A 16,226-nucleotide genomic window follows, 5' to 3' on the forward strand; every position below is an offset into this window, starting at 1 on the left:
TATTTACATATGAATTATTAATTTAAAAACACTTGGTACACTTCCACTTATTTATTTGACCAATTAGCGCTTTCACTCTCTAATGGGCATCTGAAGAGTCTGAAGAAGCCCGTAAGAAATAAGTGGAAGTGTACCAAGTACTTTAGAATTAATAACTTATATGTAAATATAAGTTATTACATCGTTCCATCTTTATATATATATATAATTCCTCTGTACGTGTGATGTCACCGTATTCCTCCTAAACAGTTAAATGATTTACGTGCGGTTTTCAGAAAAATATAGATCTTTGCACCGTGCGTGTTCGTAGCTATTAAAATCTTCAATCGAATTTGTAAAAAAAAAGTTAGTAGCGAAAATGTTTTATTCGTCGATCTACCAAGGCTGCATTTGAGGAGAATGCATTTGAAAAAAAATGGAAAGATGTTGTTTTTTTTGTGTATAGAAAAACTTTGTATTTGAATGTTTACAAACTTTTTTTTTGTGGATTTCAATCAGATTCTTTCCTTTAATCCCTTATAATTTCAACCCATTAATTTATTTTTATTGGATTTTTGCTAACACTAAAATAATATTAAATTCAATACATTTTTAAAAATCGTATTCTTACGTAAGTACACCCCTTTGCTGGTGAGACGACCGGAGTTTGACGTTTGCAAAAAGAATGCCATATTTGAAAAAATATTTATTTTATGTTTCGGAATTCAACCATAAACAAGTACCTACTTAAATTCATTTTTTTTTTAAATTCAACAATTTTTAGTTTTGGAAAATCACAAACAAGTACCTAGATGAAAAGTATTTTTCCAAGATAATAGCAGGCAAGCCAACGTTCGGGCTGGACAACGACTGTCGGGTCCGCTAGTATATTAATAAATCTAAGATCAGTAGGAATTAAATTTAAAATGTAAGGTACAATATGATTCAATGCTCTACTGCCATATTTATGACTTATTTTAAGGATCACTAAACCATCATTATAAGTAAAGCGAGTGTTGTGATTATGGCTTGATAAATTTTAATAATATTTGAATTATACTGCTGTTTAATTATTTTTTACTCTTATTCTCGAATCTTAGTACTTTGCTGTTTAGGTCCTAGTGAGGCGCCACAATTAGCATCCGTAAAGGGGGATATGTGTTATTTATGCAGGCGTTATGCAAGCGCCATTTGGTTTGCACTAAGTAAACATCTGATCTCCAGACTGCCTTCATACTGCTGAAAGCATCGCCTGCTATTCCTAGCGGCACTCCCGTGACTAAATTAACCTGGATCTTAATAATACAACTGCAATACGCACGTTATTCCCAACATACTAGAATACTGTTTCATAATTTGGTTCTGAATCGAACTGCATTCTGGAAATATTATAGAAAATTTAAAAAGCGATTTTTGCGATATACATATCTTAAATAATATATTTATTGTAAATTCTTGTATCCAGAATTATAGTTTCTAGTAGTTCTAGTTTCCGCTTCATATTTTTCTTGTAAAACTTTTTTATGAGCTGATTTCTGAAGCTTAAAGATTTCTAAGAATGATGTGACACTTTTTATAAATTTTGACGGAGAGAATTTTAAATTTTGATGGGCTATAAAAAGGGGATTTAAATTTGCAAGGCTAATTCAAGTGTCGTTAGATGCTTTGAATATTTGTTTCTTCAGGATTTTTTTTCACAACGTGTTTGTACAAAATGGTATATTTTTTTTTTTTTCAAATTTCCCTGACATCATATTTAGTAAATCAATTCAATTTAACAAATTTTTAACCGCATCCGCTCCCAAGTAGAGCACGTGAACATCATCAGACGCCTCTGGAAGACCCTATCGCAGGCCAGTACCCTGGCCTTCTCGCTTAGTTTTTTGAATATATTTTTTTAAAATAAACATTTGCGTTCTTATGATTTACCCAAAAGCTTAATTTGGATGGCCATTTTCAACGAGTTGTAAAATACTCACTTTTAGAAATTGGGAATTAAGTTAGGGTAAAGCGGAATTTGAACCACGGACCTTTGGGCCGTGAGTCCGAGACTCTAGCCACGGGACCACAACTCGTTCCGCCGAATAAAGCCAAAAGATCGTCATGGCCGGCCCTTGCGGGTTGACGGAAGAACGCAGGTGTAAAGAAGATGCAACTTGGGTTTAGGTTCTCCTGAGCCAGGTCCACCACCGCATCTCGTATTACAGATGGCTGCTGCGTTCGTTCTCGGACTTAGCCATAAAATCGAGCTTCCTTACGCCTAATATTCTTCTCAAGCACTTACTCTCAAAGCTCAGAAGTTTGGTGTTTTGAGCTTAAGTAAGTTGCTAAGATTTGCACCCATATAGGAGTACTGGCATTATACAAGAGTTGGATAGTCAGTATTTCATTTTGACCAAGTATATACTAGAGTTCTAAACAACACGCATCATGTAAAAATGTGCTTCAGCAATTCCAAGTTGGACGGCGAGCTTTTTGTGCTTGCTTCGATCATCAGTTATGTGAACTTCCAAGTATTTAAAGCTGTTGACGTTCTCAATTCTCTGCCCATTATTATAAAGGGTGATCAGGGTCAGGACAGGATTTGTCGCGCAAAATTTGAGTTTTTCTGGTATTAATAACCAGACGAGCAAAGTTTTCCTGCAATGCTGATTACAATAGCTAAATAAATAAATCCAGTGAATGCTTGTAAATATTTGTATTAAACCACTTACCGACTATATTATATCGACCTGTTTCGAGACGTATCCGTCTCTTCATCAGAGCTCACTACACTATTATGAAAATACTAAAATACACAGATATTTCACATTAAAAAAACATCAAAATAATGTTACCAAAATGAATACTCAAATATCTCCTCAATATGGCCTTAATAACCCCTTAGCTCCGCCCCCTTCAAATCCGTCCTCCTAAAAACATAAAGTTGAATATTATTAAGTTAGTTTTAGTGCATGTTCAGACTTGGTGGTGTTTGCAACCCCATGAACTCTACATCTAATTTATGTATTCTTTGGTAAATACTTTGTATAATACGGTGATGGTAAAGGTAAATGTGTATTTTAGTATTTGCATGTTGGTGTAGTAAGTCCTAAAGAAGAGACGGGTACGTCTCGAAACCGGTAGATATAAAAAGTCTGTAAGTGGTAAAATATAAATATTTACTAACATTAATTAAAATGTAAAACACAAAGTTAATGATTTGAACATAAATACATAAATATAAACTCATAAAATGTATTTTTCCTCATCAAAATAATACATTAATAAAATATAATTATTTGATTACTGTTGCATTAGTTTGTTCAACATCAAATTAAAATAAATGAAATTGCCTAATTCGAAATGCTCTTCACGATGTGTGAAGCTTTTAGTTTTTTGATTATCTGACTTGCTAAATATACGAATTAATGAGGTTAAATTATTTCAAATTAAACAAAATTATAATATTTTAGTGTTGCGTTATGAATAATTTATAGTAAATTATATTTAATGAAAATTAAATTTTATTTGAGAGATTATTTTATGGATAACATAATTAAATTTGTAATTTTTTAAATACACTTGTTGTTTTTTTAGACAACCAGGTGTTAGGAGTGGTTTCGACTAAATGGCTGCTGCAAGATAAAAATCCCGAAAAAGAAAGGTTACTCTTGTGTGGCTGTGTGATATCACCCTAGTCTATATAAGATATCAGACTTGATATATCTCTAATTTTTTTTGAAATTGTGATTTTTTTTTTGTAATCTTCACATGGACATTTTCACACCGGATTTGGAAAGTAAAATTTTGTATAACTATGCTGGATGTTAATACAAAAAATATTTATCCTTGCTACGCGAAGAATTAATGTTCGCTAATTCAGCAACACATCTGTTTAAGAAAGAGCACGAAGATAAAACCCATAACAAGGAAGACAGAGACGCTGTTCTATGGCGGATGTGTGAAATAGATTCAGTCTTCAGTCGGTTGATGAAAGTTATGGGAAACGCACGCGCTTAATATGAGCGGCGTATTTATGAGTTAAAAATTATTTTGCTATAATACGACTAAATTATATGATTATTAGCATAAATTATGGAAAAATAATTATTAAACAGTATGTCTATATGTACTTTTCGTTTTTTTAATGTCTGAACTTTAGAATGTTCCGTCTTTTACTAGTGGTAACACGATGTTACATCACCGCGCGCAAACGGATTAATAAAAAAAAGTATTGTTAATAAATTTAAAAAAAACAATAGTAATGTAATTATTGTTAGCAAAAAACACCACAATCTTATAATAAAAATGTTTGACTGTATGTGTTTTCTAAACTTGTTTATTTAATTGTTTATTCATTTATTTTATTTTATACTTTTTTTTTCTCGCAGTGTAATGGTCAGCGCATTTGCCTGCCATGCAAGAGGTTTTGGGTTCGATTCCCGACATGGTGGATATGAAATATTTATTTAAAGAGGCATTTTTCCACTAGAATATTTCATAGTCTTTAGACTGGTACCTGAAGCGTAAGACCGATAGCTTTACCTTCATGTAACAAAAATTATCAAGATACGCTACGATTGGTGTACCAATGCAGTGCCCTATGCACCATTAGGCACGGAAAGGGAATGATGGTGATGATGATATTATTTTTTGTCTTTTTAAAATAATTTATATTATTATGGTATTTTTAATTTATTTTAGGTAAGGCTGTAAGAAATTGCTTGTGGCAATATGTCCACCATTTAACCATGTATACCTTTGTTTTATTTTGTATTCATCACATTGTATAATATGGTTAAGAAATATTCATAATTGTTTTTATTAATATTTATCCCGTCAGGCCAAAATCCAGAATTTGTCTACAATAAAAAACGTGAAAAGACCCTTTGATGTGGGTGAGATTCATTCCACTGTCTTAAAATATTTAGACTACACGTCTTGTAAATGCCTTGACTGTAAATTTCCTTGTCGGAAATTCTCCATCTCTGGTGTTTATACTTATATTATAAACTTTGTTTTCTTTTTCAGTTTGAAGAAGAGCCTGGGTATGGTGCTCTATTGTTACTATATGCGGCCATGTTTTCCCGTGGAATACAAAAGTTAGTGGGAAAACATATTTATAAAATTTTCAAATTCGTCTGTTTCATTTATGTGATTATAATAATCTCATTAAATAAAAAAAAACACCCATTTTAAATGTGACGTAGTGGAGTGTCTCCATTCTACATCTGCACACATAAATGTAAATTGAAAAAATAAAATTGCACTGGTTCGAGCATGATAATGATTGAAGATGAGGCTAGATTTCACCCTTATTTCGGTAATTATAACTAGTTAAGTGAAATACTGCTTCTGGTTCTACGGGCCAGCCATACAAAAAAGCGGAAAGACGCGTGCCTTTGTACGCGCGTAACGCGTCAAAGTAAAATAGGGTCAAAGCACCAATGAATGACCGTTTAAGGTTCAGCTTGTAGTGAAATCCACATTAAAGGTATACATTTAATTATTTAATCCTACGAAATAAAAGAAAACAATAAAATAAAAAAATTCTAAGTACTTTTACTTTTTAATTAAAATACGAGTATTACAAATATAATTAATATTTCTCTAAAAAAATAGCAGAATCACCAGTGAATGACCACTACTGCCCCAGCCCCAGTGAAAATAATACTGAGATTTAGTTACATCATAACATTATAAAACACCCAAACACATTAAAATATGGATATATTCAAAGAATTGGATAAAAAAAACATCAAATAAATCACTTACCATACCTTTCCTTATAAAAACACTATCAATCTTAGAACAATAACAGGAAGACTCACTATTATATTTTGACAACTCACAGTTCAAATCTGATAGATTTGTTTCTTACTAAAATATGTGTCCGCCTACTTCTTTTGCCATAGCTTCAAGTGTCAAAAGTTTTTTGACTGGACACATGTAGCAATTCTTATTATATTGTGTTTTATTAACCAATGGTCATTTACTGGGGGGTGGTCATTTACTCGTGCTTTGACCCTATTTTGAACGATTTTAGATTTCACATACTCATAGACATCTGTTAAAAGTCAAATGAAATACTAGGACACGAGGAATTATTAAAATTATGAACACGACACCACCAGCGGTTCAAATGTGTTTCCAAAAATTGTCTAAAAATTCGCGGCCTGCTTGGGAACAGCCTTAATAATACCCAGCAGCACAGAAAAGGTCAAGATTGAAATATATATATATTGCAACAGAGCGAAATAATATTTACATATATTTTACCTTCTCGAAAATGTTTTTCCTCCATGTTCCAAGGAATTAAAAAAACAATGTTTTTTTAAAATAAAATTACGTTATTTTAATTATTAAACAATTCGACGTCAAACAAATACTATATTTTTCAGCAGTAATAAGATAGATTTTCCCGTTTTTTTATTTTCTATGAATACAGCATAAAAAAGGATTTAGACGACAAAAGCAGCTACCTGGTGTCAGCACAGATGGAAGGTTCCATGAATGTTGTGATGCTCATTCTTACTGGAAGGGCTACTCCATACCTTCACAATGGAGTCATCTACGTGGGGGATGAAGATCATTATGTAAGACAAAATAATAAAATAAAAATACATTTCTGTAAGTCAGAGCGTCATTTTCATAAAATCAATTTTTAATGGATAACAGATATTTTTTTTCTCTTTTTTTATTATAAAACTGATTAAATAGTTGCAGTTATTGGGAGCATACAAAGTATTTAAATTGCAAATTAAGCTAATTATTAATAAGAGTAATCCGTATATAAATCAATTTGAAAAATATTTTTGTCTTGTAAACCAAATAGATTCAAATTAAATTCGGTCATGGAAATCGTTTTTGGCTTCTCTTGAAAATACAATAAATGGCGCTCAGGATTCTATACCTCTGACGTTCAGATTAAAATTTCGATATATTTAACAGCATTAAAATATTGTATGAAATGCAATATTAAGCTAGGATTACATTATTGTGTTGTGTTGTGGTGTGGTGTGTCGACGGTTTTTCATCATGGGCGATCATTCATCGTGTTTACATAGCTTGTTTATTAATGTATTTGCGTAGCTGTGAACTGTGAATCTGTTCGGTGTTCATGGTCTATGTATCGATGACATACACACGTGCTAAATAATTTCACCTGAAATACAGTGTAACGAATCCAAGAAGAAACTCAGCGTTTCCTATTAATTTCAATACATTATATTATTAATATTTAAAACATTAACTTTGTGGTGAAAATTTTTACTAAATGTTATTAAATATTTATATGAAACCACTAACCGACTTTTCTCCGTCTACCGGTTTCGAGACGTACCCGTTTTTTCGTCAGGACATCAATCAAACCAACATGCAAAACCCACCATACACCTTCATTATAGTTGTTGAATCACCAAATCAAATTAAATCATGTCTGTAATAAAATACAGAATGTAAAATCTTACAAATATACAATAAAAAGTAAAAAGTAAATAATATGGAAATATTTTGCATAAGGAAAGCTTTGAAAAATTATGTTTCTTTGATCAATAATCAAACAACCTTTCAATATAGCCCGTTAAACAATGTTCCATGTTCCATTGTAATGGTCACCCAAAACCTATTAAACTAAAGTTCCTCCTTCCATCCCCTCTCCCCTTTTTCAACTATTTCTCCAACAACATAAAATATTTTCAAAATCTAATCAGTGCATGTTTGTTCTAATCAGTGCATGTGCTTATTAAAATGCAAGTCATTTTGGTTTTATATGTTTTTGCAACAACTATGGTGAAGGTGTATAGTGGGTTTTGTATGTTGGTTAAATTGGTGTCCTGACGAATAGACAGGTACGTCTCGAAATCGGTCGACATAGGAAAGTCGGTCAGTGGTTATATGCAAATATTCAATAACATTAAGTCAATACATAATAGTTCGCAAAACACAAGAGCTTCGTCCTGCAGTACATAAACATCGTTCCTAACAAAGACACATGAAGCGCAAAAGTACGTGGTCTATAAAGAGACCATAGTCAGACCCAGTGCAGCCAGTTCAACACCTCATCTTCGTAACATTGGCGCGACATAATTTAATTCCTTATTTATTAGCCGTGTCATAAATACGCATTAAACAGCTACCCCGTGTCTTCCGTCAACCTCTAACTGGGGTAGGAGCCCAGAAATCTACAACAACCAGAATCCTAAAACTCAACGCGTTAAGGAGGCGTTTCTAGAAACACATTGCTGGAATGCGCCACAGCGCCGCTCCATCACTCCGGCACAGATTTAAAGCGTAGAGAAATGTAATGCTGACTACAAAAAATAGACGGAAGCGATATGCGTCAGATCGCCCCTCAACACACCACTCCACAACACAACATAACGTAGATATGTTACTTTTTTACATTGTTACTGTTTTATTTTAGTTAAATGTTACAGTTGCCGTTGTTTGCTGTTGTTTTAATGAACTAATTGTTGTATCTTATTATTGTATTGTGATTTTTAAAAATAATATATTTACTATACGCAAATTAAAAAAAGTATAAAAAAATACAGTAGTATATGTCATTGCCGTATTAACATTACATAAACTGAAAAAAACTTTAAATATTTTTTTGCGCTTGTCAATTATTTTGTGGACTAGGACAGGATATCATCCCCTAGGCTCTAATTACTCCCTAAGGCCTAGGAAGTAATTAACCACAAAATTTAACAATATAAATGAGGTGGATAGTAAAAAATAAGTGTATATACATTTGAACAAATTCTAATCATTAGAGTTTTTAGTTTATTCAGATAAAAAAATATAAGCATACAATGTTACAACTACATACAATTTTTCAATATAAATTTAATAAATATATTTACATTAACGTTTCCCATTACGTAAAAGAAAAATATTTATTCTGTACTCGTGGTGTAATGGTCAGCGCGTTTGCCGGCCATGCAAGACGTCTCGGGTTTGATTCCCGACATGGTTGATATGAAATATTTATTTAAAAGGGTGTTTCTACATTAAAAATATTTCATCATCCCTAGACTGAAGCGTGAGACTGATCATTTACCATCGTGTGATAAAAATGATCAAGATACGCTGCGATTGGTTCTGCCAATGCAGTAACCTATGCACTATTAGGTGCGGAAAGGGAATGATGATTTTAATACGGTGTAAATTTATTTATTATTGTAGTATTAAAGTAGGTTTTACGAAATATGTAAAACCTACTTTAGGTGTGGAAAGAGATTGATGATGATAATTTACATAATGAGGAGTGACATGGATTATTAATGCAAGAGGTTTCGGGTTCGATTCTCGACTTGGTTGATATGAAATATTTATTTTAAAAATGGTGTTTTTTGCACTAGAATATTTCATAGTCTCTAGCGTAAGACTGATCATCTTACCTTCATGTAACTAAAATGATCAAGAAACGCTGCAATTGGTGTACCAATGCAGTGCCCTATGCACCGTTAGGTGGGGAAAGATAATGATGATGATGATTATGTTAATGATGATGATGATTATGTTAATGATGATGATGATGTGTTTTAGGCACTCCCACAATATGGCGTTTTATCTCGTAGTTCAATCGGACTACTGGTGTGGAAGGGAACAGAAGAACAGCCGGAGATGGAAATACAACCACCAGGATCAAGGCTGAAGACGCCGAGGCTTCCGATTTGGGTATGGAATTAAAAATGGTATTACATTTGTAGGGTCCATAGTCCACAGTCGATGACACACACGTGTTAAATAAGTTCACCTGAAGTAGACTAATGACCGACGATGCAATGTCATCATTTTCCATCGAATCCAATACATTCGTAAAATGCAACTCTGAGTATTTCACATGAAATCGGAGAGCATAGTTCTACAGTACATTCACACCGTCCCTACCATGAAGAAATTAACTACAAAAGAACATAATCTATAAAAAGACCACAGGACGCAGCCAACATCAGTCAGTTCAGTTCACGTCAGACCAGCTCGACGACAGCACACAGTTCCAGCATGTAGTTCAAGTGCAGTTACTTTTACCCATCATCGCTGCTACGCTCGCGCTACACAGCCAAGTGCTGTATTTTATTCGCCATGTTATAAATACGCATTAAACATCAACCTTGTGTCTTCTCTGTTAATCTCTAACTGGGGTAGGAACTTCAACTAAACCCTCAATTACTTATTCCTACACATCTGATGATGGCAATGATATTCTTACTGGCAACTCAAAAGTGCGAAATCGGGGTTTGAAGAACTGTACAAAAATTAGACAAATTTCATAGTTCTATGAGATAAACTTTATCATAATGGATCGCGTGTTGCGATGTGTTTGCAGGTTTGCTCAAGTCTTATTCAAAATTCCTTTTCATTTTAAATTTTCCCAAAGTCAAAGATCATGCACTTGAAATGACATCACTTTTTGGAACCACATATCTATGCCAACAATTGGTTTCTCGAACGACAAACGTCAAGTCCAAGACAAGGATCAGAATTACCAACGATCACCTGGAGAACGGTTTGAGAATTGCGATGACTAGTATTGGGGCAAATATTTTTTTTATTCAATAGTCTTAAAATAAAAGCCTGCTGAATCGTATACATACAACTCGTCAACAGGTTCTAATAAATTGCTTCATACTTAACCTACACTAATAATCAACAATATTTGAGTGTGTCCAAATTTTTGTAGACAAGGACCGGATTCAACTCCCTGGGGAGCTGTTTATATTAACATATTACAACAGAGATGATGTGCTGCGTTGGTTTGGACATGCAGAGCGAATGGACAGCGGAAGAACGGCTAAAAGGATCTACGATGCAAATGTTGATGGATGCAGAAAACGAGGAAGACTGAGAAAGATGTGCTGCGTTGGTTTGGACATGTAGAGCGAATGGACAGCGAAATAACGGCTAAAAGGATCTACGATGCAAATGTTGATGAATGCAGAAAACGATGAAGACCGAGAAAGACATGGCACGATCAAGTCCATCAAATACTTGAAGATGGACATGTCAAAAGTAGGAATAATCGGCGTGCGTGCATGAGAAGATGTATTAATGTAGAGGAAGCGAGGTCTGTATGCCAAGATAGTGTGTTATGGCGTTCTATCCTCTCTGCCTACCCCTACGGGGGAACGGCGTGATGGTTTGTTGTTGTTGTTGTTGTAATATTTAAGTCTAGGCATCTACAGGGCTTATGACCAATGACTGGTGTAAGTGGCCACTTTACACACTGTGTAACATTTACCATTCTGCCCATATTTGAACATATATATATTCCTTCAATTCTTTCATCTGTTGATGTTTGTGAAGTTAAAGAGCTGAAACCTTTATTTATGCGGGTGAGATTCATCTAATTGAATTATTTCATTATTTATTTCAGTAAAGTGGCCACTTAAACCAGCCGTTGACAGGTCATAAGCCCTGTAGATGCCTAGACTTATATATTACATTCTCTGAAATGTTCTTCGTCTCTGTTGTAATATGTTAATACACTAATAATAATTTTGCTTGAAAAATATTACGTATTATACCATATTTTATTACTTTATTAAAATTTTTAAATTAGTTTTAATACAAAACACACATTGAGTATACGTCTCACTCATGTATTTAACTTACTATTTTTAATATTATTTGGTAATATGTGAAATATTTTAGGTATACTGTATTGCAGTGTCCTTTTGCCATATTTATTGCAATATCTAGGTACAGCTAGCCCTTCCAGACTAGTAAACCTCTTGTTGTAATCATGTACCAACTTGTGTTTATACTCGGAGTGCAACGCATGCTGACAAATTAATTTGTACCAAAATAGAGCCCTAACAGATAATTTATTTACATATTTATACATCAATGATATTGAAATATTGTATCTCTGGCGGTATACATCTTATATACATCTTTCCCTAGAGAGTGGTTAATTTGTGGATTTTTTTTTTCATGCGTATACACTTTTTGAGACGAGTTTCGACCACTGTTTTCTAGTATTGGAGACGAATTTAAAAATATTACATATAATACCATATTTGATTACATTATTATTATTATTTAATTATCACTAATACAAAAAAAATATTGATTATACGTCTTACTACTGTATTTAACTCACTATTTTTAATATTGTTTGATAACATGTAAAATATTTTGGGTACTTTGTATTGCCTGTATTGTCCTTTTGCCATATTTATTTCAATATCTAGGAACAGCTAGCCCTTCATACTAGTGAACCTGGTGATGTTATCATGTACCAATTTGTGTTTATACTCGGAGTGTGACGCATGCTGACAAATAAGTTGTTCTAAAGTAGAGCCCTAATTGGTTGTTTATTTACAGATTTATACATCGATGATATTGAAATATTTTGTAATTATTGACAAATTAGTTAGAAGTAAACAATGCCAAACACGTCATTGATTAAATATGAATTATATCCTTTCCTATTGCTAGCTTAGTAAAATTTTATAATTAACGAGCTTGCCTTAATCCGGCATTGCCCGGGATTTTATTTTCTTCTTCTTAATTTTACACCCCCTCCCTACTGCACCCCCTCTCCTGTATGTCCCAGCGGGGTAGGGTGGTATAATAACCTACAAGTTTATAATGGAATATTAATAGGTGTATTAATATTCCATTATCTTGTATATTATTATTCTAAAAGTGATTGAGTGATTTTATTCCCTTGTATTGCGGCCCGCCGAACAAAAACTAAAGTATTATCGGCCCTTGACTTCAAAAAGGCTGAAGACCTCCGAGATAAAATCATGTCATAGTCCTTCTTCTTTGTCGGTCAATCCTGCCAGAAAAGCCGTGGTCATATTGACAGGGAAAAATATAAGTAACTGACCGAAACAAGATTTTCAGCAGAAAACGAAACGGAATTTCGACTTCTGTTCTAGTTTTAGCTGAAACCGACATTTATTTAAATAAGTTAAAAGTCACTTTTAACGTTGCGTTTTCATTATTAAACCTATTTCATTGAAATAAATGTTAAATAAAGTACACAATGACATAAATGCAATAAGTAAGTTTGTTTATTTTTACTGATTTTTGGTTCGTTGTTATGTTAAACATATAACTTACATGTGATAGTTCTTCCAATGGACGCAATGAGAATTTTCACTTATCAACTATAAAATAATTACAAAAATATATGTATGAAAGTCCTTAGAACTGACGAGAACTTAGAGTCGCGAGCCAAATGATGCACTTGAGTATAACGTAATCCGACACATCCCGACCGCTGGTATCGGCTGAGCCGAATTTTTGACGGAAACCGCTGTCAAAACTCGTTTTATTGGCTGAAACTGGCTAGTGTATACTTTACTTCCTAGTGGGATCTTCAGTTTATGTACTATTTTCATAGCTGTCAGCAATTTTGATATCCGCTCGTGTCAACACATTGTCATTAGTTATTTACCTGTTATAGATAGGTCATATGACAGTGGGCATTGATTTCCAGTGAATCCTACGAAAGTATTATGTTTTACGAGAAATGTTTTTTCAGGTAACCTTCTGTGCCGGACACTTTGGTATGATGTTTAACACAAACCGAGAGCTGTTAAGGAATTATCACGCTGAAAGAAGGTAAACATTGTTTTTATTTCTATTAAATCAGTCAAATAACGTGTATTTAAAACTTGATTTTCTCGAGAGTAGGATTCTTGTTTTATTGCACACACGAGATGGTTCTACATTGCAATATTGCATATTTCCTACTTAATTAGTAACATTTCATTTATGTACATTAGTAATTACAATGCAAATTAATATCGATTCGGCAGTTCTCGACCTGAGCACGGCCCATTTTCTTTATTTATTTTTTTTATATGAGAGTTGCATTATTTTTTACCTTGCTTATAATATACAAGGTTTATATTTCAAAAATATGATTTATCTGCTATTATTTTACTTTATTTTAGCTAAACTGTTGGGATCAGGAAGGATATTCTAATGAGAGCCAATCAGGTAATTCTCAGCATTTGCTAATGTGAAGAGGAAACCACTTTAAACTCTTCAGGAGAAGCCAGCCAGTTGACAGTATTCAAAATCCGGCTGAACCAATTTGTGAAAATTGCCTGAAAAAAAAATTTTAGGCTTCTTATTTTACCAGTTAGTTAATTCAAAAATGTTTTGAATCTATGTCTAAACTTTTGCAGACATGCTAGATTTCCTCCCGAGGGATTTTTCTAAATTTCAATTTGTTACAACAGTGAGGAAAAACATTTATGAAAAAGGAATATGGACCTAATCCTTTCCGCTTATTATTGTGTATAGGACACTGCATTGGTACACCAATCGCAGTGTATTTTAATATCTTGACTTGACTATGATTGATTCTAATGTAAACATACTTTTAAATAAATATTTCATATCATATCAACCGTGTCGGGATCAAACCCGAGACCTCTTGCATGGTAGACAGCCGTGCTGACCATTACATCACGAAACCGATATTTACTTTTCTATATAAAAATATTCAGACGGTACCGATCATGAATATAATCGAATAATGATAATCGGTTAACGCATCAGTATTAATTCGATACTGTTATTTCCGGGATCCTCGAATCGTACCTACTCGAACGTGATCTGTTGGTATACTGACATCACGGTTCTCATATTGATATCTTAAGTATTCAATTCGATATGATATTGTACAGAACCCTTGAAGTTGTAACACCAATGGCATATCGATTCGTTACTGAATAATTAATATGTGTATAATAACATTTCTCGAAACTTTACGCTTAATTACAGCCCAAAGGCTTGCCATATTAGGGATAATGTAATCCTTATGCTGGTAAATTAACAACTGTACCGCAACAAATATAATATGATCTCAGAGTAATAATGCGTAACCTAGAGAGGAGCCCAAACATAGGAAAACCATTATATGACTTTAGGGTATTAAGTTAGCTACAGTTTGCAGCAAAATAATAGGCCGTTCTTAGGTAAAAAAATGCCAAATGGATATTAATTTGCATTGTAATTACTTTTAAATATGTACCGTTGTATTTATCACTGCAGGGTTATTCCAATCTATTTTTTCATAATTCGCCTACCTTAATTTTATAAAACTGAAAATACATGTTTGTGTTTATTTTTATATTTATTTATTCATTTTATTCACAATATATTTATGTTATATTTATTGACAATAAATCCAAACTCCGTCCTGACAGATGGAAAAATAATTCAATTTTTAAGTAATGCATTTGTGACAAACACATTCATTTGATAATTACATATGAAATGTGATTGCATCATGTTTTTTTAAGATCCTAGTAGTATTTCTACACTTTAAAAGGACACAACACGGGATATTTAAATTCGAATCAGGAGTTGCGTACTTAGCGAATTCTACAAAAAAACTAATGGGTCAAAACGTAAACCATTCATTTATGAGTAGTTGAGTCGCCTTCTGTTTGATGTGCGAATACGGTTTCTGGACTTTTCTTAATTCTATGATTTTCCCTTTAATTAAGATATTTTCTTTTCCTAAGGTGATTTTAGTGTTGTTCTGTTTAGATTTGATTTATATTACTACACTTGTGGCGGATGCCACGTGGCCCTATCGGTAGACACGCGAGCTTTAGAGGAAGGGGGTTCCAGTTCTAAGGACGACATCAACGCAACTCCCCTGGAAAAATTGATCCACACCAAGTAAGTTTTACAGAGTAAATTTATTAATCTATATATTTTTCATAAATGGTCCATGTTTTTTTATTCAAATACAAATATATTTTTATACATCCAGTATCTATGTAAATTTTAGTTATTACCTTAATGTTCAGGTATTTCCATTTCATTTTTCATATTTTTTATTATTAATAAAATATATAAAACATGAACAAGATATTACACCCCCAGGGGTTATTTTATTTTATGAACATAAACGGCAAATCTGCCTTTTACAAAAATTTATAATACTAACATATTTGGCTAAATATATATATTTTTTTTAAACATAAATTTCCTTATACCCAAGATTGAAAAAAAAAATTAAACCTCAAATTTATACAAGATTTATATTTTAAAAAATAACCTATAAAATTATATAGAATATTCAGAAGAAAGTTTAAATTATTCAAGAATGAATGTAAAAAACAAAATTAAATAATAAAACATTCTACATTAATACAACCAGAAAATCATTAGTACTGTTTCATGCAGCTGGGCAAAGTGAACAAAAACTGTATATATTATGATATGTATGAATAAATAAATATAATTACCATTCACCACTTTTGAAAAAGTTTAAA

At 32.8% G+C, this 16,226-nt stretch overlaps 1 protein-coding gene across 1 annotated transcript in view; it reads left to right on the forward strand.

Moving 5' to 3' along the window:
* Positions 1 to 16,226, forward strand: part of LOC148274530 (inactive ubiquitin carboxyl-terminal hydrolase MINDY-4B) — a 151,804-nt gene that overhangs the window by 110,229 nt on the left and 25,349 nt on the right. The window contains exons 6-10 of the mRNA XM_088236977.1: positions 4,993 to 5,063; positions 6,410 to 6,557; positions 9,514 to 9,645; positions 13,469 to 13,548; positions 15,493 to 15,627. Of these exons, the coding sequence (XP_088093103.1) occupies positions 4,993 to 5,063; positions 6,410 to 6,557; positions 9,514 to 9,645; positions 13,469 to 13,548; positions 15,493 to 15,627 (566 nt within the window). The remainder of the gene's footprint in view (positions 1 to 4,992; positions 5,064 to 6,409; positions 6,558 to 9,513; positions 9,646 to 13,468; positions 13,549 to 15,492; positions 15,628 to 16,226) is intronic.

Source organism: Micrasema longulum, unplaced genomic scaffold, assembly GCF_059751315.1.
Source record: "Micrasema longulum isolate JH-2025_06_02 unplaced genomic scaffold, ASM5975131v1 h1tg001630l, whole genome shotgun sequence".
Classification (NCBI taxonomy): Eukaryota; Metazoa; Arthropoda; class Insecta; order Trichoptera; family Brachycentridae; genus Micrasema; species Micrasema longulum.